General features: G+C 47.7%; 3 protein-coding genes across 3 annotated transcripts in view; 2 read left to right on the forward strand and 1 right to left on the reverse strand.

The window, feature by feature from the left end:
- ctsz (cathepsin Z) overlaps positions 1-27,961 on the forward strand; it is a 471,668-nt gene that overhangs the window by 208,920 nt on the left and 234,787 nt on the right. The window lies entirely within an intron of this gene.
- psma5 (proteasome 20S subunit alpha 5) lies at positions 1,730-10,829 on the reverse strand. The gene is made up of 10 exons (XM_080792127.1): positions 10,716-10,829; positions 10,380-10,426; positions 9,599-9,665; positions 7,168-7,294; positions 5,111-5,178; positions 4,567-4,674; positions 4,307-4,365; positions 3,496-3,598; positions 2,804-2,890; positions 1,730-2,046 (listed from the first exon to the last, which is right to left on the reverse strand). The coding sequence occupies exons 2-10, from the start codon at positions 10,406-10,408 to the stop codon at positions 1,969-1,971; spliced, it is 726 nt and encodes a 241-aa protein (XP_080648253.1). The 5' UTR covers positions 10,409-10,426; positions 10,716-10,829; the 3' UTR covers positions 1,730-1,968.
- Positions 15,210-18,266, forward strand: LOC308335888 (glutamine--tRNA ligase-like; the record flags this gene model as incomplete). The annotated part of the gene is given in 3 exon segments (XM_080793107.1): positions 15,210-17,500; positions 17,502-17,508; positions 17,943-18,266. Coding segments are annotated over 3 exon segments (2,622 nt in total).

Below are 27,961 nucleotides of genomic sequence, written 5' to 3' on the forward strand. Positions count from 1 at the left end.
TGCCCTCCTGTGGCCTGAGTGGGAATTACAGTTCACTGGGACACAAGCGTCAAAACGTTTACATTTCAAATCACTGGTTCTAAAAACTATTTCATGTCAAGAAATGAATGAACCCCAAACAAACCCGACGATTTATGAGTCCACGGACCCCCCCCATTTGAAAAGACACGCCACGGACCCCCCGACAAGAGAGGATTTCACCTTCACTGAGGATTGATTGAATCTAAGAACAGTTTTATCTTTACACTATTGGTTTGATAAGTTGTACATTTTGTCCAGAATTCCCTTATAGTGTACACACACACACACACACACACACACACACACACACACACACACACACACACACACAAATAATTATTTCTTGTACATTTGTTGCATTAACGTATTGAGGCTATATACAGGTTTAATGTATGTTAATTACATCTTGTACCATAATAACGTAGCCGCACCGTCGTCTCTCATGAGCTTGTAGATCTGCTATTTTCCAATAGCTAAAGCATAACATGATGCTGACACCAAAAGGGGTTCCCACCAGAAAAGTGTGTTAAGATTCTCTGTAGAAATAAGCTAGGCTTATATTATGATTAACGATTAACTCAACTCACACGACGCCACAATAGGTTGGTTCAACATGTTTCAAGATTCTTTTAAACAATTGTTTTTTTTTCCCCCAGAAGAGAGAAGTCTTTTTTTTTTTCTCCTTCAAATTCAAGTATTCTCTCTTTAAATGTTAATTATCTCGTCCAACAATTATCTTACAAGGATCTTTCGTCAGAGGTAAATAAAATGTGAAAAAAAGACACGTATCGAGGGCTGGCATCTCCTTCATTCTCCTATGAAGGATTCATCAGCGAGCCTAGAACCACCTCGAACAGCGGTGCCCCAAAGGTATAGATCGTGATCTACCAGTGGATCAAACAAAGGCTGTGCAGGAGGTAGATCAACATGGCATGCACTAAAAATATATTATTTAAATGTAAAAAATAAATAGATAATCTGCCACTTGTATCAAGACTTGATTGACATCTAAAGATTTGCTCAAACCCACAATGCAATACTTTAAGTATTGCATCACACAAACGTCAGTCGCATTACAAAGTTTTATATGCAAGAAAACCCTACCAATTAAAGATTTTCCCTTTTGTATTTCCAATTCCAAGTGCATTAGTAATACTATGCAACGCCATCGCCACTATTGCAAAGCCCACTCAGGGACATTGTTTAACTATTTACAGCAATTGGATATTTTTTTTGGGTGAGCTTGTAATTTTTAAAGTAGCTCTCAAGTCAAAAAAGTGTGGGCACCTCTCTGAGCTAGAAGGATTGATCACAGAGCCTAGAAGGATTTAGTTTGCGGGTGGTTGTCTGTCCTCTGCAGTTCTCTTCTCGTCTCAGTATTATAATCGGGGGACTAGATTTGACATTCAATGTTGTTTTTTTCCCCCACAAATGAGTCTTCGAAAAATAGGGGTCGTCTTATAACCAGAGTGGTTCTTATATTCGACACAATACGGTATATCGTTAATAGATGCCTAAATAACTCAGCACATAATTCACTGAACTTCCCCAAAATGTGAACATGAACAAACCGCTAAACTCCTACAAAGAACAGAAGGAATCCATGAGTCAGGTCAACGTTTAGAATATAACAGTTTAATGGTGGCATTAATCGGTAAGAAAAAAGACCCCCCGCCCTCCCCTCCCCTCCCTCAACCACCCCCCCGAGCTACGAAACATCTACACGACATCGCAGAACTTTTAGAAATAATCGAAAACCATAAGATCTGATCCAAGAACCTCCCTCTCTTTCTCTCTAGTGCCGATGGGGATGGGGAAGTGTTCGATGTTGTCGTTGGGAGGGTGGTGGGTGACCTTTGGGGTCATTTTGGTACCCCGCCCCCCCCCCCACCCCAGAGGTCACAGGAACACGTGACCCCGTCCCTCCGTCCGTCCGTCGGTCCATCTCTAGATGTCTTTGATCACGTCCTCCAGCTCCTCTTTGGAGTACATGTGGAACGTCTTCCCTGGTTCTATGGTGGCCAGCTGGAGGGAGGGAGAGAGAGAGAGAGGTTAGAATACATGTGGAACGTCTTCCTCTCACAGTCACACTGATTAATATATTTTTTCGTTACCCTTAAACCGTAACTTGTTCAATTCTTTTCTATTATTTTTATTCATTTTAGCGCGTCATGTTTACATGGCACTGGGAGTTGATGTTCTGCCTCAAGTGGCCTTGCGCTGCTCAATGTGCAATGCATGTGTTTCTACTTTTGTTGGGAAAAAAGAAAAAAAAACCTGACCGGTCCGCGATACATGTGTGCGTATATAGAAGACTAGCCTACGCACTAGTCAACAGTGCACTGATCGACAGCAGGCCGCGTGACCCGCGGTCGGCAAGATGATTGTATTTAATCCTCCCGTTTCACTGCTAAAATAAAACTATATTTCTTATGGAAAACAATGTGTGTAATTCTTCCTCTTCTTCCTCGTTGTAATATTGTTATGTTTAATGGTCAATAGTGCGCATTGTATTATGGAAAGAAACAAGTGTATTTGTCTATTTTTAATGGGTAAAATAGCACATTATTTTCTTAACGGATAATTAGCCGGCAAGTCATGGCGGTAACCGGTTAATACAATCTTTCCTTTTGGCCATCCCTAGTTCTATGGTGGCCAGAGAGAGAGAGAGAGAGAGAGAGAGAGAGAGAGAGCACAGACAGCTCTAAAGTTCTCAAAATGAAAATAAAAAAATCTAAAAATAATCCAAAGAGGTCTTAAAATGGAAATGGAAATGACAAACCTCGATGTTGGTGGCGTTCAGCTTCTCCTCCATCACCTGCTTCAGGATGGTGAGAGACGACTTGATGGCGTCTTTTAGTGTCATGGACTGTGGAGGGAAATATAAACATATTTTAATAATAATAATACAACTTTATCTGTATAGCACCTTTCATGACATGAAAGGCAGCTCAAAGTGCTTTACAGAACAATGGAGAATAAATACAGAACAATGGAGAAAGAAAGAAAAGCGAGTCATAAGAGACAGACTGATTTTAAAGCAAAATAAAACCTCACACAGCTGAAAATGTCTTATTTTTTACACTAGACCCTAACCCTAGTGTAAAAAAAAAAAGACATTTTCAGCTGGGATTTTTACACTAGGCTCTAGTGACTAGAGCCTAGTGTAAAAATCCTAAATACTATGAACACAATACAAAACATGATGTTTTAGCAATATCCTTCCTGCTGTTCAAGAAATCACTGACTGAGGGCTTTTAGCTTTGCTTTTATTATGAAATATCCGAGAGTTAAGCTTTTGTGTAAGACGGTTTCTGAAGTGCAAGTTTGACCACTTAAAATGCTCTGATCTCAAAATAACCAAAAGATTGCCGATCTACAAGCTCTCAATTTGCTGCACAATCAGCTTCCTTCCTTCCGTAGAAGACCTGTCCAATATGGAATTCAAATGACAAGAGTCCCATGGTTCCGTACCTTGTGGTAGACCTCCTGCAGAGAACTCTGAGCTCCCTCTGAGGCTGAGCCGATGGCCCGGGCATCACACTGGACGAAGGTCCCTGAGGGGTCCATGTGGTACCTGCAGGAGCACAGGACAGGGTTAAATATGGACCTGAGGGGTCCATGTGGTACCTGCAGGAGCACAGGACAGGGTTAAATATGGACCCGAGGGGTCCATGTGGTACCTGCAGGAGCACAGGACAGGGTTAAATATGGACCCGAGGGGTCCATGTGGTACCTGCAGGAGCACAGGACAGGGTTAAATATGGACCTGAGGGGTCCATGTGGTACCTGCAGGAGCACAGGACAGGGTTAAATATGGACCTGAGGGGTCCATGTGGTACCTGCAGGAGCACAGGACAGGGTTAAATATGGACCTGAGGGGTCCATGTGGTACCTGCAGGAGCACAGGACAGGGTTAAATATGGACCCGAGGGGTCCATGTGGTACCTGCAGGAGCACAGGACAGGGTTAAATATGGACCCGAGGGGTCCATGTGGTACCTGCAGGAGCACAGGACAGGGTTAAATATGGACCTGAGGGGTCCATGAGGTACCTGCAGGAGCACAGGACAGGGTTAAATATGGACCCGAGGGGTCCATGTGGTACCTGCAGGAGCACAGGACCGGGTTAAATATGGACCTGAGGTTGTTTCATCATGTCATGTGAAAGCAGGGAATCATAGCTTCAAATGGACATATTGGTTGTTCAGTTTGACAGATAGAAAGCATGCTCTCTGTGTGTGTGTGTGTGTGTGTGTGTGTGTGCGCTTAGTGATTCTACGTACAGCTGGGGTCCTTTCTCGTCGAGTCCTCCAAACAGCAGCGCTACACCGAAGGGCCGACTCTGAGGAGGAGAACGCACGCTTTTTAGAGACGGGGACATTTTACGTGCCCACAATAGGCATTAATAACATGGGGTGACAGAGCATTTGCCTTTGCTGCCCCAACCTTGTGGAATGCCCTCCCTTAAGGCACTCAGAGATGTGTGTGTGCGTGTGTGTGAGTGTGTGTGTGCGTGCGCTTGCGTGCGTTTGTGTGTGCGTACCATGGCTCCAGGGTCGGCGTCCTCCTCTCCAAACTGCAGCGCCAGGTTAGAGACAGCCTGGGTCACACTCTCTACCGTCATGGTCTCGTTGTAGGTGAACCAGTGGTTCTGTGAAGGGAAAAAAACACTGTTTAAATGTCTGGTTGTAGCTAGTCTCACGTTACCAGGTGAGTCCACATGCTTCCGTCGTACAGTCTGGAGCAACGGAAGCTCTGATCATGAGTAAAATATAAATGCTTCCGTCGTACAGTCTGGAGCAACGGAAGCTCTGATCACGAGTAAAATATAAATGCTTCCGTCGTACAGTCTGGAGCAACGGAAGCTCTGATCACGAGTAAAATATAAATGCTTCTGTCGTACAGTCTGGAGCAACGGAAGCTCTGATCATGAGTAAAATATAAATGCTTCCGTCGTACAGTCTGGAGCAACGGAAGCTCTGATCATGGGTCAAGGTGACCCATGATCAGAGCTTCCGTTTAACCGTTAAACGTTGATGTCTGCCCTTTGAGTGCTGCCAATCCTTCAGTCAGAATCATAAACGTACCTGTGTTTCCACTCTTGCCTTGTCGATGAGCGTCTTAGCGTCAGCGATCAGACCGCTCATGGCACAGCCTGGGAGGGGAAACGGTTTGGAACGTTATGACGACATTAACCCATTTTTGGACTGACTAAAAGAAATGTTTTCTAAATCCTACATTTGTTTCTGAAAAACCCATGTTTCTATGTCAGTGGTGCTCAAACTTTTTCATGTCAAGGACCCCCAGAATTATCTCTATTGGGCCACGGACCCCCCCCCCCCCCATCTCAAAATATGTAGTACCAGGGACCCCCCCCCCCCCCCCCCCCCAGAAGCCAATATTTGAGTTAAAAATGTTCGCTCTGAAATATATATTCAATGATTTGCGCCACATTTGAAGGATTTTTAAAAAATAGCACACCTACAAGCTCGTAGCGCTACGAGCTTGTAGATCTGTTATTTTTCAATAGCTAAAGCATAACATGATGCTAACACCAAAAGGGGTTCCCTGCCCAAAATGGGTTAATGGGACACCTTCTCACATAATGCAGTTTTGCGTTTGTTTACCGAACAGAGTGCTGAACCTGCCTACAACTAAGTAAGTAGTAGTAGTCGTAGGTTTAAAGCCAGATCGTGCGGGTCCATTCCCGCTCCGCAGCTCCGCACGACTTGCTACACCGAAGCCGTAGCTAAACTGGCGGTGCCCGGGGATCGAACGCTTGACCTCATGATCGAGAGGCTGAGCTGTAAACTTAAGAGTGAAGAGAAGAGAGTCCGCACACAGGTTTGCTCCAAGGTGTCTGTTTTTTATTCAAAACACCATAAATATAACACGACGTTTCGGCCGTGAACGGCCTTCATCAGGTGATAATCGGCAGTGTATGTGACGACTCCCTTTTAAACCTAGTCGTCACATCACGTGACTGATGACGACTGCATGGGCAGGTGATTCACTAACACCAATAAGTTAACACCTATAAACTTAAGAGCTCAGCTTAGAGCCGTTAAACCAGGATACTCTTGAACTTAGAGCTCAGCTTAGAGCCGTTAAACCAGGATACTCTTGAGAAAAACCAGAACGTGGCCCGCACACGCCGATAGCCCAACTTGCCCAAGTGCCAATATTTTATTTAGGACGCAGAGTTGACCTGAGATCAGATTCTAAAAAATGTTCTTCTACACACTGACAGTTTTCTGAAAATGCTATGTTTCTATGTCAGTCGAGCTTGTAGATCTGCTATTTTTCAATAGCTAAAGCATAACATAATGCTAACCCCAAAAGGGGTTCCCGCCCGCAAAATGTGTTGAACAGAGAACCAATGTTTCAGCTGTAAAGCCTTCTTCGGCGACCACAAAGAGCTAGTGCTGCCAACGGATGAATATTCCACTGTAAAAGATAAAAGAATAATCGAATATTTTAACTTTGAGTTAAAAGATTCAAAAGAAAAAAAATAACAAAAATTGCCGTGTGAGTTCTGGCGAGACTCTGTGCCACGTAAACTAAAACATTACGCAAAGAATGTGGCTATTAAGATTAATTATGAATCATTCATTTGATCTCGCAAGACTCAAGAGAGCGCATTTCTCAGCAGGACCATATATAGATAAAGAACGAGAAGGTTTTACAGCATATTAGGCTGCAAATATTCATATCATATTCATATTCAAATAATTAGAATACATGTGGTGTTTTAAAAGGAATATTCGAATATCATTTTTGGCCAATTCTTGGCAGCGCTACAAAGAGCACATGGTAGTTCACACTTAACCCATTTTCTTTTGGTGTTAGCATTATGTTATGCTTTAGCTATTGAAAAATAGCAGATCTACAAGCTCTTAGCGCGCCACCGAGTGGCGCGCTAAGAGCTTGTAGGTCTGCTGTTTTTGAAAAATCAAAGAACGACTGACATAGAAACACAGCTTTTTTAGAAAACTGTCAGGATTTAGGAGAACAATTTTAGAATCTGATCTCAGGTCAGAATGAAAACTGTCAGGATTTAGAAGACCATTTTAGAATCTGATCTCAGGTCAGAACGGGTCAACTCGTTTTAGGCGTTTGGAAAGTATTATCCGGGCCAACTCACCGATGTGCGAGTCGATCTCCACGATCTTCTCGATGCTGCTGGGCTCCATCAGAGGAGACGTGATCCTCTTCTCTACGGCCAGACACACGCCCTCTGCCGTCTGGATGCCGATGGCCGTGGAGCCCAGCTGGACAGAACAATACAAGATGCATGTTTATAAAGATGGCCGTGGAGCCCAGCTGGACAGAACAATACAATTTTTTTTTTAAACATTTTATCCCACGATTTTGTAACCCATTTTTCACCCCTGTGTCAATTATCTAATGTGATCCTGGGCTCTACACACCCTCCACCAACCTAGTCCCCATATATGGGGGACATGGGGAGAGCAACCTAGTCCCCATATATGGGGGACAAGGGGAGACCAACCTAGTCCCCATATATGGGGGACAAGGGGAGACCAACCTAGTCCCCATATATGGGGGACAAGGGGAGAGCAACCTAGTCCCCATATATGGGGGACAAGGGGAGACCAACCTAGTCCCCATATATGGGGGACAAGGGGAGACCAACCTAGTCCCCATATATGGGGGACAAGGGGAGACCAACCTAGTCCCCATATATGGGGGACAAGGGGAGACCAACCTAGTCCCCATATATGGGGGACAAGGGGAGACCAACCTAGTCCCCATATATGGGGGACAAGGGGAGAGCAACCTAGTCCCCATATATGGGGGACAAGGGGAGAGCAATGGACTTGAACTCATGCTTCCTTCATGCCTGAGTGTCCAAGTTGCTCTTTTACACCCGACAGGGGGGAGTTTCCCTGGTTGGACGTAGCGCGTGGAAGGAACACGTTATTCCAACCAGTTCCTTTCCCCTCCATCAGGCGCCCCGGCTGGCCAGGGGAAGGCAGTTTAGTGACCAGGATTACTGCATGTTTTTTGTGAGGGTACCTACCCTAGGGGACACGGGGAGAACATGCAAACTCCACACAGAAAGGCGCCGCCAGCAACCACAGCGTCCCGAGCGGGAATCGAACTCAGGACCTTCTAGCTGTGAGGCGACAGCACTACAAACTGTGCCACCGTGCCCCACTAACAACAACACAATACAATATTTAAGCAATAAGCAGGGCTCGAAATAGCGACCATTTTGGTCGCAAATGCGCCTGAATTTTAACCTTTGCGACCTAAAAATATATTTGGGAGCGCCAGTGCCACTACAAATAATTACTGTGGTGCGCCTGGCTACAACGATCAATTGTCGAAAAACGGGCGCTCTCTCTGAGCCGCTCTCTGACATCCAACTCCACTGCAGACTCCTGTCTGCTAGCTGCACTAGCACTTGATGCTAACAAACCAACGTGTGTAGTTAACTACTCTTTGACACAACGGTACGGGACAACGTTGAGCGCTGCATCGCTCACATTCCAGAGCGCCTCGGCTCGCAACTTCACTATGTGTCAGAAAGTACATTATTTCAAGCCAAGGCAGCGATTCAGAAAAGACCGGAGCCTCTAGCCAGCTAGTGGTAGGAGAAGGAGGTGTGTGTGTGTGTGTGTGTGTGTGTGCGCGCTCGCGCTTGCAAGAGAGAGAGAGAGAGAGAGAGGGAATGAGAGAGAGGGAGGGAGAGAGAATAGCAGACGTGTAAGTGTTTCTACCTGGTTTCTACATAGCAGCAGTATTGCTACTTTTACTTAAGTATAACATTAGAGTAATTTTCCAGCACTGAAGTGGTAGGCATAGTGAGTAGGCATAGCTAGCTATAAATACCATGTTTTACATAGAAATTATTTTATATTAGAAATTCTAATTATATGATCTAAATAGGCTATGAAGGTGAAAAACACAAAACAAAGAAAAAGAAAACGGGTGATGTGACCGGCCGGAATCAGTGTAGACTAGAGGGTCCTCAACTCTTTGAAGAGATGGATGGATGGATTTTAAATTCTGGCATGTATTTTTATACTTTAGTCATTTTATGTTATTTGTAAACCACACGTTATATTATTGTTTTTATGAATGTAAAAAATCGATTACATATTGGTGCTCCTTAGATTTTGGTGGGTGCTCCTAATTTTTTTCTGGTGCTCCTTCATTTTGAAATTGGGAGCACCAGTGCTACCAAGTAAAAAAGTTAATTTCGAGCCCTGATAAGCCACGAGAGGTCTCAGGTTACCGGGTAATTTTACAATGGCTGGGGGCGTAAGGCAGACTTCTTCTACAAGCTAATAGCAGATCTACATAGCGCAGCACTCAGATCTGATATTAAGAGCTTAAGTTTAAAATATGGTCAAAAGCTATAAGGTGACACAGATGTGTCCTCAGGTCTAAATAGGATAACAGATCCCGCGCGCGCGCACACACACACACACACACACACACACACACACACACACACAGTCACACACACACACACACACACACAGTCACACACACACACAGTCACACACACACACACACACACACACACACAGTGAAAGCCTCACCTTGATGGCCTCGATGGCATACTCGACCTGGAATAACCTCCCTTCAGGAGAGAAGGTGTTCACCCCCCTGCAAACACAGACCAGTTCCATTGGGGTCCAGAATGCTCAATTCATCGAAACATTTTAATGACGAGACACAAAAATACAGGCACTGTACAATAAAACACCATTAACACTATTAACCCATTTTTTGACCTGAGATCAGATTCTAAAAATGTTCTTCTACATCCTGACACTGTACACACACACACACACACACACACATCAACCATTATCCTAAATTATGAAAAAGCCATGAATTATTTAAAATACGACATAAAAAAAAGGTACATAGAAAATCAAAACACCACATTATTAAAAGTGAAAAAGTATCTCGGCTAATTTAGAAAAGTTTGCCAAAACTGCAGTATAATGTCATATATATATATGATTTATACTGCAGTTTTGGCCCCCTATACTATAATAAACAATCTGTGCAGATTATGTATTTGATTGTGAGTTCCATTATTAAGACCTCACAACAGATTCCACCATCAATGTCTTCTAAAATCTAAATCGTGACAGTTTGTCATGATTTTGTTCTTGTTGTGTCTACGTCAGTGGAACTTCTCACACCATTTCATGCCAAGGAAGGACCCCCAGAAATGACATTCTATTTGGCCATAGAAGCCCATCTCAAAAATATGTCGTTCAAGGGACCCCCCCCCCTCAGAAACAGTTATAAAGTGACTTAAATCCAATCCGTGACAAAGCACTTTATCTCCCTTCAGTTCCGACTCACCGGTCATACTCTGATCTGGTCAGAAACATGCTGGAACGATACACAACCTGCAACAAGAACAGGGTTTTATTAAATAGTAAATAATCTTGCAAAAAACACAATAATATTGTCCTTTACAGTTCTTCCTTCGCTAGTGTGACACACTGGGATTTAGCAGCTAGTCGGCGCGTTAGCATCAACCACCACACCACAGCACCGCGGCTAGCCGGCGGCGTGCTAACATGCTAACGCGCTAACTAGAAGTCCCTGAAACGCTAAACTACAGGTCAGTGAATGTGACCAGGCTGTGCGTTGGGTTGTCATTATCCACGAGGATAACATCCACACGGTTTTTACCTGCTTCGTGGTTCCGTTCTGTCCGTTTTGACTGATGTTTATTTTCTGCTCCTCTTCGACTCAACAACACTCAATGAGTTCGCTGCTTTCAGCACCGGAACACGCGTCACCAGGGGGCCGGGGTTTGGTGGTGGTGTGTGACGTCTGAACCTCGCCGACGGGGCAACAAAGCAGTTCGAAACGAGCGTTCCGCTTGCGCAACTTGCGCTGCAAGTTCAGACGCCGGAGAGAACTCGCCAGTTGTCCAACTTGCAGCCAAAACTCTTCATCAGTGTGTCTTCATCGTTATGCTAACATATGCTGTCCTTCATCAGTGTTTTTGCTTCCTTTATGATGAATTCCTGTTCTGTTCTTTGACTAGGCCTATATCCTGTCTATAATCTATTTGTATGTCTCTAAATGTTTTGATGAATTGAACATGGTGGAACAAGTGTAATGCTTAATTGGGTCGTCCACTCACAGTTCACAGTCTTTGTATTGAGTTTGTGCTTGAAATGTACAGTAATTCTGCAAAGTGTTAATACATATTTAAATCAATCAGTCAATAGGATGTCAAACCCACAGATTTATTTATTATGTATTTATTTCTCAAATGATTTCAATGAGTTGTTTTTATAGTCAGGGTTTGATATACTAGACTCTCTGACTATAGCCTACTGTACAATGTATAGGCTATAGTTAAAGGGACACTTCACCCTTTTTGCAAAATAATATATGTTAATGATGTTTAGAAGCTTTAGAACACTTTCCTGGGGGTATTTATGTGTATAATATGTGGTTTTAGATATTTTAGATTGTAGCAGTGAGCCCAGTGTCTCTGATGTCATGGACACTGCCTCACTACCTTCCTGGACTACAATTCCCATAATTCTTTGGTGCACTGCTCCTCCTTGTGGATAGGGGGGAGAGCTGTCTTACTGAGACAACATGTAGTCCAGGAAGGAAGTGAGCCCAGTGTCCATGACATCAGAGACAACAGGCTCACTGCTACAATCTAAAATATCTAAAACCACATATTACACACATAAAGACCCCCATGAAAGTGTTCTAAAGCTTCTAAACGTCATTAACATATATTGTTTTGCAAAAAGGGTGAAGTGTCCCTTTAAGAAAAACTAATATGTGTTTCCTTAGTCTATGGAAATATGCAATCTACAAGATCACAATGCCATGTTTATTGTATCGTATATAGATCAGCTATTTATGAAATTGTCTCCAGACTGAAACAGTGTAAGTTGACACTAAACACTCTTATGGAAAGGATAAAACAAACTGCTATTTATGTTTAGCCTTTATGAAATGTATTGTGACATATATATATGCCTTAAAATACAATGATGTTCCTTACAGTAACCTTGATTATTCTAGTGATTAGAAACTAAAGTGAAATAAGCTTTAGATAAAGTTATATTTATTCACAGAATGTATTTATTGTTATTTGTAAACAATAATGTTAAAAGACACCACCAGTTATAATAACATGACCATATTATAATAATAATAGCCAAAACAGGGACGACGAAGTGGTTAAAAATGTAGGTGCACAACAAAGGTTCCAAATTATGTACTTTAATGATTAGTTGATTATAGTAGCCCACGTAATATAATTTCATAATTAACCCATTTTGGGGCGGGAACACATTTCAGACACATTTCAGAAAACTGTCAGGATTAATAGAAGACATTTTTTCAGGCCTGAATAGGTTAACTGAGATTGTCTGGACTAGACCTGTACGCGCCAGTCAGTCACCGACCTACAGTACTTGGGAACGATGCAAGTTGGGAACCTATACTGTAATAATATCCGTTTATTAGCACCCATTTTACGGTGAAATCATGACTTTTTTCCATTTTATTTCTTTGATATTTTCCTTCCTAAACATGTTTTCTTTCAAACTAAAGCAAAAATAAACATTCGAAATACAAATTTAGATGTTTATTTTAGTAGTTTATTTTAGCCAATGACAGCTCGTTTTGCTGGGTGAAAATCCACCCTCTCTATTTTCATGATTGGTTGTTGGTACAAAGGAAGTGACCATATTTGGATCAGACCACAGTCAGCTCGAGGTCCAGACAGTGCCGTATCCAGGGAATAATCAGCAGGGGGGCATTCATATTTCCAAGGGGGGCACTTGATTTTTCAAGTTCACATCCATATATAGCAATTAAGCTCTCACATTGGCCTATACAATAAAACAACACAAAAGGCTTGGAGAAGGGCTACAAGTATAGGTTCCAATTATACACCAAAACAAATAATATAGCCTAATTATTGTAGCCAACAGAACAAACAAACAAACATAGCCTATATACTGTCATGTGGAAACACGATCGCATCGCACCAACAACACAATGAACACAATGAGCATCTCCACGGCGGGAGGAAAGTAGAAAAAAAGACTATAGCCTATGCACCAACCATTAATCACCAACAAATAGTTGAGCATTTAGGCTTATAGTGTCTTTTATATGTGGCCATCTCCACGGTAGGGGAATATGAGTAAAAGTTTATGCACCAACCAAAAACAACAAGTCTATATAGTGTATTTATGTCGGGAGGCAAAGGGGGGGGGGATCTGCGCGTCTGCAGATTGCACGTTTGCCATTATGAAGGGCGCGTTCGGAAATACCACACCGGAGCACACTCTCCTATTAGTTTGCATTGCACAGTGGGCTCAGTGCGCTATTTCCGAACGCGCCCGAAGGCTACTTGGGTATTTGTCCCGTTTTACCTGATTCAGTGACGGTGTGCCAGAACCAAGAACCTCTGGTGGAGAAGCATGCGGTGGTGGTGGAGGTCCGAAAGTTGAGCTGCTGCTGTGGAAGTTGCGACAGCAGCCCTCTGCCTCACTGGAATAATGCTATCCGACACTCGCGAACCCCATCCGACGACCGAATTTCGTTGTGCATTTAGTAGTGCTCGGTGCTCGACTCCCCGCAATGGCCCGCAATATTAACAACAACAGGCGACATGGTGTTGGTTTCAGTATCGTCATCAGTCTGCCTTTCTGAAGGTGCTGGTGGGTTTATAGAGTTTGGTGTTTTGGCTTTGAGCCAGTTCCTAATATCCATGATTCAATTTTACCGGTTTGGGTTTGTTTTCACTGTGACTGAAGCATGGACTGAAGTCACACAGGTAATGACGTAGCTTTTGGTGCGCTGCATCAAAACGAATCCGACTAGGTGCACCGACTATAGGTGCCAGTGTACTTGTTATTATTGCATTTTTATTACTATGAATTAATTAGAAAATGTAAATTTATTATAAACACAAAGAACATGAAAATAACACATTATATATATTTTAAACCTGTAAAACATTAAAAATAATGGTGGGGTAGGGTTCTGGACTGGGGGGGCACAAAGTCTATCTGGGGGGGCAGTGCCCCCTAGTGCCCCCCCGTAGAAACGGCACTGGGTCCAGACCTTTCCAACGATATAAGGCATTATATGTTGTTGCCAAGGTTTGGATGAGATCATATATGTTGTCTCAAAATAGTGGCTTCAAATAAAACGTTTTGGAATTTTACAATACAAATCTTTAAAGGCCGTTTTCTCAAAATGAGTTTTCCTCATACCTGGGACAAAGATCATCTCCACTTCAGTTGCACTCACATACACCAGTCTTACAGAGGGGTTTTAATCATTCACAGCCTGATTTACATCACATTTTATACCTAAAAACATGCCGAAAGTTGTGTATTTTTATGCCTGTTGACACTATTTTCTGATTTGTGGAGTGATCATTAGAGATATCTAAAATTCCCTCTTTGTTCTTTGACTCAAATATGTCAACAAAATGAAACAATAATTTTGAACCTGGCTTTATCCCATCTTCAGATTTAACGCCCCGAAATGTATGCAAATTAGCGCATATAATGCCTCATTTTTTTAAACATATATATAATTTCAGAAAACTTGTAATGCAAAAAATCTTAGATACCGATTACCGGTAATCATCTGGAGAAGTTCCATTGTGTGCGTGTGCGTGTGTGTGTGTGTGTGTGTGTGCATGTGCGTGTGTGTGTGTGCGTGTGTGTGTGTGTGTGTGCTTGTGGTGTTGTACAAACTAGACCGGTGCCCATGCAGCTGTGTCCCTTTATTCTTATATATGGAGTTCTGTGTCAGGCATGCCCAAATATGGAGTGTCAGAACAGGCCAGCTGCAGTGAGCACTTACTATGAGACCTAGCAGATCATGTCTGTGTGTGTCTGTCTGTCTGTCTGTCCCGCTTTTGTGCCCATGGAGCTGAGTGATTACGTCACCAGCCATAACCATATAAGGAGTCCCCAAAGCAGCTACCGGTATACGTCCAAAACCCAAATATGTACGAGCTGCGTTCGCTTCCCGCGTTTGCGCGTCTTACTGGTGTATGATGATATATGATTTATGAGGCCGCACGCATCACGTCGTGACATCACACATCTATCCGATTATAAGTCGACGCCTGACGAAGTTCACGTTTAGGTTTAACTCGCGTACGCTTCGGTAAAGATGGCCGACGCCTTCACCCTTTTCACGTCCATCGGGCTCAGCGAGCAACGGACGAAGGAGACGCTGAAGAACGAGGCGCTGAGCGCCGCGCTCCTCAAGGCCGTCGCTCAGGCGCAGGAGAGCGTCCAATCGGGAGGCTCGTGGTCCGGAGTGGACAAGGCCATGGGCCAATCGGGAGGCTCGTGGTCCGGAGTGGACAAGGCCATGGGCCAATCGGGAGGCTCGTGGTCCGGAGTGGACAAGGCCATGGGCCAATCGGGAGGCTCGTGGTCCGGAGTGGACAAGGCCATGGGCCAATCGGGAGGCTCGTGGTCCGGAGTGGACAAGGCCATGGGCCAATCGGGAGGCTCGTGGTCCGGAGTGGACAAGGCCATGGGCACGCTGCTCTACAACATGGTCTCTCGTCTCAGAGACCCCGAACACCTCCTCCTCCTCCTGGCGCGACACATCGGCCAGCGCAAGATCCGCACGGAGCTCCAGCTGGCGGCCGCGCTCGACTTCCTGAAGGGCCGCCGCGGGGAATCGGCCGCCGTGGACCCGCGGGAGCTGGAGGCGGAGCTGGAGGCGGCGTGCGGCGTGGGCGTGACGCCGGAGCAGATCCGGGCGGCGGTGACGGCGTTGGTGGAGAGACACCGGGAGCGGCTGCTGGGGGAGCGGTACCGCTTCAACGCGGGCCTCCTGGTCGGGGAGGCGCGCGCCGCGCTGCGCTGGGCCGACGGGAGGAGCGTCCGGGACGAGGTGGACGCGCAGCTGCTGCGGCTCCTCGGCGCCAAGACGCCGGCCGACCTCCAGAGCGGGAAACCCACCAAGGCCACGAAGGCTTTCCCAAACGCCCCCGGAGGCGGCGAGGAGAAAGCCGGCGAGAAACCCTGCAGGACGAACGTCCAGGACGAGACGGCGAAAACCACGGCGTGGACCTCCACGGCGCTCCTGGAGCAGCTGAGAGGCGCGGCGCTCAAGTTCCACAAGCCGGGCGAGAACCACAAGACGGAGGGCTACGTGACCACGCCCAGCACCGCGCCGCTGCTCCGGCGCCACCTGGAGGCCACGGGCGGTCGGGTCCGCACGCGCTTCCCGCCCGAGCCCAACGGCATCCTGCACATCGGCCACGCCAAGGCCATCAACTTCAACTTCGGCTACGCCAAGGCCAACGGCGGCGTCTGCCTCCTGCGCTACGACGACACCAACCCGGAGAAGGAGGAGGAGCGCTACTTCACGGCCATCCGCCAGGCGGTGGAGTGGCTCGGCTACGAGCCGCACGCCGTCACGCACGCCTCCGACCACTTCGGCCGGCTGTACGAGCTGGCGAAGGAGCTGGTGGCGCGGGGCCACGCCTACGTGTGCCACCAGAGCGTGGAGGAGATGCGGGGCGGCCGCGGCGGCGACAAGACGGCCGCCACCCTGTCGGAGTGGAGGGACCGGCCCGCCCGCGACTCCCTGGCGCTCCTGGAGAGGATGAGGAAGGGGATGTTCGCCGAGGGCGAGGCCACGCTGAGGATGAAGACGCTCATGGAGGACGGCAAGGCGGACCCGGTGGCGTACCGCATCAAGTACACGCCGCACCACCGCACGGCGGACGCCTGGTGCATCTACCCCACCTACGACTTCACGCACGCCCTCTGCGACTCCTTGGAGGACATCACGCACTCGCTGTGCACCAAGGAGTTCCAGACGCGGCGCTCCTCCTACTACTGGCTGTGCAACGCGCTGGACGCCTACTGCCCCGTCCAATGGGAGTACGGCCGGCTCAACGTCACGCACACCGTCGTGTCCAAGCGCAAGATCGTGCGCCTGGTGGACAGCGGCGCCGTCCGCGACTGGGACGACCCGCGCCTCTTCACGCTGACGGCGCTGCGGAGGCGGGGCTTCCCGCCGCGGGCCATCAACGAGTTCTGCGCGCGCGTGGGCGTCACCGTCTCCCAGGTGACCACGGAGCCGCGCCTCCTGGAGGCGTGCGTGCGCGAGGAGCTGAACGAGACGGCGCGGCGGGCCATGGCGGTGCTGGAGCCGCTCAGGGTCACCATCACCGACCTCCCCGAGGACTCCGGCACCGTTAGGGAGCTCAGCGTGCCGGACTTCCCGGCCGACGAGGCCCGGGGGAGGCACGTGGTTCCGTTGGCGCGCACCATCTTCATCGAGCGCCGAGACTTCACGGAGGAGACGAGCGTGGCGGGCTACAAGAGGCTGACCCCGCGACAGCCGGTCGGCCTGAGGCACGCGGGTTACGTCATCTCCGTGGCGAGGGTGGTCAAGGACCGTCGAGGTGAAGTGACGGAGCTGGAGGTGACCTGCCGCCGCAGTGGGACCACCGAGGACCCCCTGGACCAGCCCAAGGACCCCCGGGACAAGCCCAAGGACCCCCTGGACCCACCCAAGGACCCCCTGGACCCACCCAAGGACCCCCGGGACAAGCCCAAGGACCCCCGGGACCAACCCAAGGACCCCCTGGACCAGCCCAAGGACCCCCAGGACAAGCCCAAGGACCCCCGGGACAAGCCCAAGGACCCCCGGGACCAACCCAAGGACCCCCGGGACCAGCCCAAGGACCCCCGGGACCAGCCCAAGGACCCCCGGGACCAACCCAAGGACCCCCGGGACCAGCCCAAGGACCCCCGGGACCAACCCAAGGACCCCCTGGACAAGCCCAAGGACCCCCGGGACCAGCCCAAGGACCCCCGGGACAAGCCCAAGGACCCCCTGGACCCACCCAAGGACCCCCTGGACCAGCCCAAGGACCCCCAGGACAAGCCCAAGGCGTTCATCCACTGGGTGAGCGAGCCGCTGCGCTGCGAGGTGCGCCTCTACGACAGGCTCTTCCTGCACAGGAACCCAGAGGACCCGTCCGAGGTTCCGGGCGGGTTCCTCAGCGACGTCAACCCCGACTCCATGAGGGTGCTGAGCGCCGCCCTGGTGGACCGATCGGTCCGGGGCGCCAAGGCCTTCGATAAGTTCCAGTTCGAGAGGGTGGGCTACTTCAGTGTGGACCCCGACAGCACGGGAGACAAGCTGGTCTTCAACCGGACGGTCTCCCTGAGGGAGGACCCCGGGAAGATCTAGAGGAGCAGGAGGACCACTACGGGTAAATAACCCAAACACAACTACATTCTAGCCAACCAATATGATGTCATTCGGTTATGACATTCACTTCACTCAGTTATTACGGTCAAGTGGCAAGCATTCAGGATAATACTCACTTTATCAAACTGCTCCAAGCATTCAGGATAATACTCACTTTATCAAACTGCTCCAGTCAGCATTAATTAGCCAAGCATTTAAGGTGAGCAATTCTTGCACAGTGAGTTCAACGTCACGTTTCCCCCCCCCCCCACCTCTCACAGCGGTCGGCAGATAATCCAGAAAGATCTTTGTAGCGGAATACAGGAAGAACTGGAGGATTCCATTCAGGTCTGAGGTGGAGCTAACCGTGCGAGTGATGCTACGCTGGGAGAGGCATCTGAAAGGAGCGCCGCAGAGTGCTGACCATGCAGCCGTGACGGCAGGCGAGCGTGTGTTCTGCTTTGCAGGAAGTCGTGAGGAAGGAACGATGGATGTGCACGTCTTGGAAGTCAAAGACAACGAGTCTTTGGACAACCTGACATGGAAATCATTAGACAAAGTGACCGGCGACGCCCCCTCCAATCGCTTCTATCACACAGCTGTGCTCATAGGCAGTAAAATCTACCTCTGGGGAGGAATAACATGCACACATGAGTTCAATGAACTTTATGCCTTTGATATTGATGCACTTGAATGGTCCAAGCCTAAGACTTCTGGGGCTGCTCCAGAGGCCATGGTGAACCATTCAGCGTGTGTCTCGAAGGGTGTCATGTATTTATATGGAACGCACGTCATGTTTTTACATGATCATGGCAACTTATCCTGTAAGATGTACAAGTTGGACACCGCCACATTGACCTGGTCTGTAGTTGACACCAAAGGAAAACGTAAGCCACCAATTTCACAATTTCACTCTGCCACTATCATTGGGACAAAGATGTATGTATTCGGGGGAGAATCGCACGCGGAGGCCAATCTGGACTTTGACGATGATGCCTCAGATTATGAATCAGATTATAAGACGGATCCAAAACCAATACCTGACGGTGGTTTTGATGACACGTACAATGTCATCAGAGTGTTTGACACAGAGAAGGACTGCTGGATTGTTCCAGAAGGTCAGCAGAAGTACAAGTCCTCTTCTTGTAAGAGCCAGGGGTGGCCTTAAGGATCGGGAGGCCCCGTTCATGACGTCATAATTTAAATAATTAATAATTATATATATATATATATATATATATATAAAAATAAAAATATATTTATTTATTTTGCTTCTTTGTTACTTTACTTATAAAAATAACCTGGCAACACCGCTCCCGTGGTCATTTTCCGCTAACCTAAGGCAAGTCTTATACACAAGGTCGCTGCACCTGGCGGCACAATCAAGTCCTGAAGTGTCTGGCAGCTTCGCTTCACATACACCAGTCTTATTCATAACTATATTCTGCAGGAATTTACAGAGGGGTTTTAATCATTCACAGCCTGATTTACATCACATTTTGTATACGCGTGTGCGCGTGCGTGGTGTTGTACAAACTAGACCGGTGCCCAGCTGTGTCGCTTTATTCCTATATGGAGTTCTGTGTCAGGCATGCCCAAATATGGAGTGTCAGAACAGGCCAGCTCCTATATGGAGCCTGGGCATGGGCCCTATAGCTGTCCAGGCATGCAGAGCCCGGGCAGAGAGAGAGGTCCTTTTTGTGGCGGTTCTGGACAACCGTCGGTCCGACCGACTCGACACCGGGCCCTGCCCTCCCCGCGGGGGTGTGGAACGCACGTGTCGAATGTGAAGTGGGCGGGGCGAACGGTTCCCGAGATACGTGGATTACAACCGTACGTACACCACAAGACTCGGTGCATTAATATATGATATGATGAAATATGATTTATGAGGCCGCGCGCATCACGTCGTGACATCACACATCTATCCGATTATAAATCGACGCCTGACGTTAAAGATGGACAACGGTAAAGATGGCCGACGCCTTCACCCTTTTCAGGTCAATCGGGCTCGGCGAGAAACGGACGAAGGAGACGCTGAAGAACGAGGCGCTGAGCGCCGCGCTCCTCAAGGCCGTCGCTCAGGCGCAGGAGAGCGTCCAATCGGGAGGCTCGTCGTCGTCCAGAGTGGACAATGCCATCGGCCAATCGGGAGGCTCGTGGTCCGGAGTGGACAAGGCCATGGGCACGCTGCTCTACAACATGGTCTCTCGTCTCAGAGACGCCGAACACCTCCTCCTCCTGGCGCGACACATCGGCCAGCTGGCGGCCGCGCTCGACTTCTTGAAGGGCCGCCGCGGGGAATCGGCCGCCGTGGACCCGCGGGAGCTGGAGGCGGCGTGTGGCGTGGGCGTGGTGGTGACGCCGGAGCAGATCCGGGAGGCGGTGACGCCGTTGGTGGAGAGACACCGGGAGCGGCTGCTGGGGGAGCGGTACCGCTCCCCCAGCAGCGTGCTTGAAGCGGTGGTCGGGGAGGCGCGCGCCACGCTGCGCTGGGCCGACGAGAGGAGCGTCCGGGACGAGGTGGACGCGCAGCTGCTGCGGCTCCTCGGCGCCGACTGGAAAACACTCCAATCCACTGAATCGCTAGATGACCTTGACTTTGGACGTAGACCAAGAGCTGGACGTTTCGTGCTGTGGTATATAGTGAAAGATCTGCTACACTTCGATCAAAATGATCAGGTTTCATTTCGACTTGATGAGTTTGACCCAGAAATGCGTCAATATGCATCCCATCCATTCAAAAATGCTGAAAAGATAGTTCAAGAGATAAATATGGAAATGACCACTGTGGGGAATCTAAACGAAAGTGGAATGCCAAAAGAGGTGATGCAGTACTACAATATGGACGAAGATGCCAGAAAAGCAATGGCCAAAGGGAGAAACTGGGAGTCTTTCCGATGGGAGTTTAATAGGGACCGAGTACTTCTGGTGTTCGACAAACAATCACCGGCTGGTCGTAACGATGTAAGAATTGTCAGGGCTGTGTACATCACGCAGCACGAAGACAATGGTGTCGGTCGTTACGATCGATCTCGCAGTTATCGCATCTCCACACGCATGTTGAGAGAGATCAAAGAGTCGAGATCAAAGTGGCCGTAGAACAGCGGCATTTAGCCTTTTCTCCCGCAGGCTCTTAGGATGGATGGTGTCGTAGTACATCAGTGTCATAATAAATATATTCTGAAAACCTGGAGACTGACATTCAGTCATTGGGTCTTGTAATCAAAATAAGAACAGTAGGCCTATAGTGTTAGACAGCATGGTCTACAGAAGGAACAACCAGGGTTCAGCAGGAAACTGCGCCTGAATTAGACAAAAATGTCGCTCCTGAGATGCATGGCATGACATTACAGCATGTCGTCTGATTTCCACAAGTGATCTCCACATATAGGCATGTTAAGTCTGACAACTCTCCTGCCCATATATGGTCAAATATGCTCACATTCTGGGACAATTACGGGTCACCTGGAGCCCACTTTCCATCAGGTGGTTTCATGTAGCTTATGCTGCGTTCATACTGGCATCTGGAGATCAATACTGAAACATTGATTGGATCATTATGCACCAACCAACCAAGAAAAGATAAATACAAAAACCACACCTGTGTGAAGTGAGGGGCACTCTTGTCATCATGCATCATCTCATACTGTCCAATCAGAATTCAAACCGAGAAGTACAAAGAACGTGTGAGGACGTCCTAGCGCATCCTCAATGATACGGGGCGAGATAAGAATATTCAGAATTTTTCCTTCTTTTTTTTTCCCGTTCGCCTTTCGGCTGCCGTATGCTAACGCTCTGGGCAATTATTAGCTTGCCGTTGACTCCCATGTTAGCGCGGCGGAAAGAATGACTCGTATCTCCTAATCCAGGGCACTCTCCGTGGTTATGAATGGATCGATATGCTGGCGCTTCATTTCTGCTCCTCATCCGTCTCTCCCGCAAAATATAAAAAAATATATCGTATAAATTAAAATGATCGCAATGTAAAGTCAACTTTTTTAGGAAATTGTTTCCGGTTCATGGCTTTCAGAGTCAAGCGCTCAGACAACTCCGACACCCCAGAGCTCCTATTTTGAAGCACTCTCAGCACTGATTGTGTTAAGGTGAGCAATTCTTGCACAGTGAGTTCAACGTCACGTTTTCCCCCCACCTCTCACAGCGGTCGGCAGATAATCCAGAAAGATCTTTGTACCGGAATACAGGAAGAACTGGAGCATTCCATTTAGGTCTGAGGTGGTGCTAACCGTGCGAGTATTGGAGAACCAATACCTAACGATGATTTTAATATATACAATGTCATCAGAGTGTTTGACACAGAGAACGACTGCTGGATTGTTCCAGAAGATCATCAGAAGTACAAGTCCTCTTCACCGCTTCTTCCAAAAGGACGCGGAGAACATTCAGCCTTTGTCTACAATGGAGAACTCTACATATTTGGCGGATGCACGGCACCGTGGGAATTATTCGATGACTTGTGGAAGTTCAACCCGGAGAGCTCCTCCTGGACGAAGCTGGAGGCCGAGGGGAACCGCCCGTCTCACAGATCTGGGATGTGCTGTTTCATGCTGGGAGATCATCATGTCCTCTTCTGTGGAGGAAAGGAAAAGCTGCAGGATGAACTAGATGAGATGTGGATCCTAGATTTAAGCCCTCGCGAGCTAGACGCTGTGTGCGGTAGAGGTCCAACAGCATGGTCTACAGAAGGAACAACCAGGGTTCAGCAGGAACCTGCACCTGGATTAGACAAAAATGTCGCTCCTGAGATGCATGGCATGACATCACAGCATGTCGTCTGATTTCCACAAGTGATCTCCACATATGGGCATGTTAAGTCTGACAACTCTGCTGCCCATATATGGTCAAATATGCTCACATTTTGGGACAATTACGGGTCACCTGGAGCCCACTTTCCATCAGGTGGCGTTGCCTGTAGCTTATGCTGCGTTCACACTGGCAGATGCAAAATATGCAAAGCTACAAAGCTTTGGTGTCTTCAGTTGGGTCTCCTGACACATGTGTTGACGTCCCCTCAAGGAGACTTTGCTACGCTCTATACTGAGACATGTTTTGGATCATTATGCATCAACCAAACAAGAAAAGATCAACTGCATCATCAACTGGACTACCCAGACTACCTGATTGGCTCACCTCATCGGAAACTTCACGTGACATCACAACACCGGATTGGTCAAGATTCACGTGACATCACAATAGTCTATATAAGAAGATGGAATGTGGCAACAGGACTCACTTCATCAAGTTATTATCGTCAAGTGGCAAGCATTCAGGATAATACTCACTTTATCAAACTGCTCCAAGCATTCAGGATAATACTCACTTTATCAAACTGCTCCAGTCAGCATTAATTAGCCAAGCATTTAAGGTGAGCAATTCTTGCACAGTGAGTCCAACGTCACGTTTCCCCCCCCACCACCTCTCACAGCGGTCGGCAGATAATCCAGAAAGATCTTTGTACCGGAATACAGGAAGAACTGGAGGATTCCATTCAGGTCTGAGGTGGTGCTAACCGTGCGAGTGATGCTACGCTGGGCGAGGCATCTGAAAGGAGCGCCGCAGAGTGCTGACCATGCAGCCGTGACGGCCGGCGAGCGTGTGTTCTGCTTTGCAGGAAGTCGTGAGGAAGGAAAGATGGATGTGCACGTCTTGGAAGTCAAAGACAACGAGTCTTTGGACAACCTGACATGGAAATCATTAGACAAAGTGACCGGCGACGCCCCCTCCAATCGCTTCTATCACACAGCTGTGCTTATAGGCAGTCAAATCTACCTCTGGGGAGGAATAACATGCACACATGAGTTCAATGAACTTTATGCCTTTGATATTGATGCACTTGAATGGTCCGAGCCTAAGACTTCTGGGGCTGCTCCAGAGGCCATGATGGGCCATTCAGCGTGTGTCTCGAAGGGTGTCATGTATTTATATGGAACGCACGTCATATTTTTACATGATCATGGCAACTTATCCTGTAAGATGTACAAGTTGGACACCGCCACATTGACCTGGTCTGTAGTTGACACCAAAGGAAAACATAAGCCACCAATTTCACAATTTCACTCTGCCACTATCATTGGGACAAAGATGTATGTATTCGGGGGAGAATCGCACGCGGAGGCCAATCTGGACTTTGACGATGATGCCTCAGATTATGAATCAGATTATAAAACGGATCCAAAACCAATACCTGACGGTGGTTTTGATGACACGTACAATGTCATCAGAGTGTTTGACACAGAGAACGACTGCTGGATTGTTCCAGAAGATCATCAGAAGTACAAGTCCTCTTCACCGCTTCTTCCAAAAGGACGCGGAGAACATTCAGCCTTTGTCTACAATGGAGAACTCTACATATTTGGCGGATGCACGGCACCGTGGAAATTATTCGATGACTTGTGGAAGTTCAACCCGGAGAGCTCCTCCTGGACGAAGCTGGAGGCCGAGGGGAACCACCCGTCTCACAGATCTGGGATGTGCTGTTTCATGCTGGGAGATCATCATGTCCTCTTCTGTGGAGGAAAGGAAGAGCTGCAGGATGAACTAGATGAGATGTGGATCCTAGATTTAAGCCCTCGCGAGCTAGACGCTGTGTGCGGTAGAGGTCCAACAGCATGGTCTACAGAAGGAACAACCAGGGTTCAGCAGGAACCTGCACCGGAATTAGACAAAAATGTCGCTCCTGAGATGCATGGCATGACATTACAGCATGTCGTCTGATTTCCACAAGTGATCTCCACATATAGGCATGTTAAGTCTGACAACTCTCCTGCCCATATATGGTCAAATATGCTCACATTCTGGGACAATTACGGGTCACCTGGAGCCCACTTTCCATCAGGTGGTTTCATGTAGCTTATGCTGCGTTCATACTGGCATCTGGAGATCAATACTGAAACATTGATTGGATCATTATGCACCAACCAACCAAGAAAAGATAAATACAAAAATCACACCCGTGTGAAGTGAGGGGCACTCTTGTCATCATGCATCATCTCATACTGTCCAATCAGAATTCAAACCGAGAAGTACAAAGAACGTGTGAGGACGTCCTAGCGCATCCTCAATGATACGGGGCGAGATAAGAATATTCAGAATTTTTCCTTCTTTTTTTTTCCCGTTCGCCTTTCGGCTGCCGTATGCTAACGCTCTGGGCAATTATTAGCTTGCCGTTGACTCCCATGTTAGCGCGGCGGAAAGAATGACTCGTATCTCCTAATCCAGGGCACTCTCCGTGGTTATGAATGGATCGATATGCTGGCGCTTCATTTCTGCTCCTCATCCGTCTCTCCCGCAAAATATAAAAAAATATATCGTATAAATTAAAATGATCGCAATGTAAAGTCAACTTTTTTAGGAAATTGTTTCCGGTTCATGGCTTTCAGAGTCAAGCGCTCAGACAACTCCGACACCCCAGAGCTCCTATTTTGAAGCACTCTCAGCACTGATTGTGTTAAGGTGAGCAATTCTTGCACAGTGAGTTCAACGTCACGTTTTCCCCCCACCTCTCACAGCGGTCGGCAGATAATCCAGAAAGATCTTTGTACCGGAATACAGGAAGAACTGGAGGACTCCATTTAGGTCTGAGGTGGTGCTAACCGTGCGAGTATTGGAGAACCAATACCTAACGATGATTTTAATATGTACAATGTCATCAGAGTGTTTGACACAGAGAAGGACTGCTGGATTGTTCCAGAAGATCAGCAGAAGTACAAGTCCTCTTCACCGCTTCTTCCAAAAGGACGCGGAGAACATTCAGCCTTTGTCTACAATGGAGAACTCTACATATTTGGCGGATGCACGACGCCGTCGGACTTATTCGATGACTTGTGGAAGTTCAACCCGGAGAGCTCCTCCTGGAAGAAGCTCGAGGCCGAGGGGAACCGCCCGTCTCACAGATCTGGGATGTGCTGTTTCATGCTGGGAGATCATCATGTCCTCTTCTGTGGAGGAAAGGAAGAGCTGCAGGATGAACTAGATGAGATGTAGATCCTAGATTTAAACCCTCGCGAGCTAGACGCTGTGTGCGGTAGAGGTCCAACAGCATGGTCTACAGAAGGAACAACCAGGGTTCAGCAGGAACCTGCACCGGAATTAGACAAAAATGTCGCTCCTGAGATGCATGGCATGACATCACAGCATGGCGTCTGATTTCCACAAGTGATCTCCACATATGGGCATGTTAAGTCTGACAACTCTCCTGCCCATATATGGTCAAATATGCTCACATTCTGGGACAATTACGGGTCACCTGGAGCCCACTTTCCATCAGGTGGCGTTGCCTGTAGCTTATGCTGCGTTCACACTGGCAGATGCAAAATATGCAAAGCTACAAAGCTTTGGTGTCTTCAGTTGGGTCTCCTGACACATGTGTTGACGCCCCCTCAAGGAGACTTTGCTACGCTCTATACTGAAACATGTTTTGGATCATTATGCATCAACCAAACAAGAAAAGATCAACTGCATCATCAACTGGACTACCCAGACTACCTGATTGGCTCACCTCATAATCAACTGGACTACCCAGACTACCTGATTGGCTCACCTCATAATCAACTGGACTACCCAGACTACCTGATTGGCTCACCTCACCGGAAACTTCACGTGACATCACAACACCGGATTGGTCAAGATTCACGTGACATCACAATAGTCTATATAAGAAGATGGAATGTGCCAAACAGTACTCACTTCATCAAGTTATTACGGTCAAGTGGCAAGCATTCAGGATAATACTCACTTTATCAAACTGCTCCAAGCATTCAGGATAATACTCACTTTATCAAACTGCTCCAAGCATTCAGGATAATACTCACTTTATCAAACTGCTCCAAGCATTCAGGATAATACTCACTTTATCAAACTGCTCCAAGCATTCAGGATAATACTCACTTTATCAAACTGCTCCAGTCCAGTCAGCATTAATTAGCCAAGCATTTAAGGTGAGCAATTCTTGCACAGTGAGTCCAACGTCACGTTCCCCCCCCCCCCCCACCTCTCACGGCGGTCGGCAGATAATCCAGAAAGATCTTTGTACCGGAATACAGGAAGAACTGGAGGACTCCATTTAGGTCTGAGGTGGAGCTAACCGTGCGAGTGATGCTACGCTGGGCGAGGCATCTGAAAGGAGCACCGCAGAGTGCTGACCATGCAGCCGTGACGGCCGGCGAGCGTCTGTTCTGCATTGCAGGAAGTCGTGAGGAAGGAACGATGGATGTGCACGTCTTGGAAGTCTCAGACAACGAGTCTTTGGACAACCTGACATGGAAATCATTAGAGAATGTGAACGGCGACGCCCCCTCCAATCGCGTCTATCACACAGCTGTGCTCATAGGCCGTAAAATCTACCTCTGGGGAGGATTAACATACACACATAAACGTGTCAATGAACTTTATGCCTTTGATATTGATGCACTTGAATGGTCCGAGCCTAAGACTTCTGGGGCTGCTCCAGAGGCCATGGGGGGCCATTCAGCGTGTGTCTCGAAGGGTGTCATGTATTTATATGGAACGCACGTCATATTTTTACATGATCATGGCAACTTATCCTGTAAAATGTACAAGTTGGACACCGCCACATTGACCTGGTCTGTAGTTGACACCAAAGGAAAACGTAAGCCACCAATTTCACAATTTCACTCTGCCACTATCATTGGGACAAAGATGTATGTATTCGGGGG

Source organism: Protomyctophum bolini, assembly GCF_963924005.1.
Source record: "Protomyctophum bolini genome assembly, chromosome: 20".
NCBI classification, from domain to species: Eukaryota; Metazoa; Chordata; class Actinopteri; order Myctophiformes; family Myctophidae; genus Protomyctophum; species Protomyctophum bolini.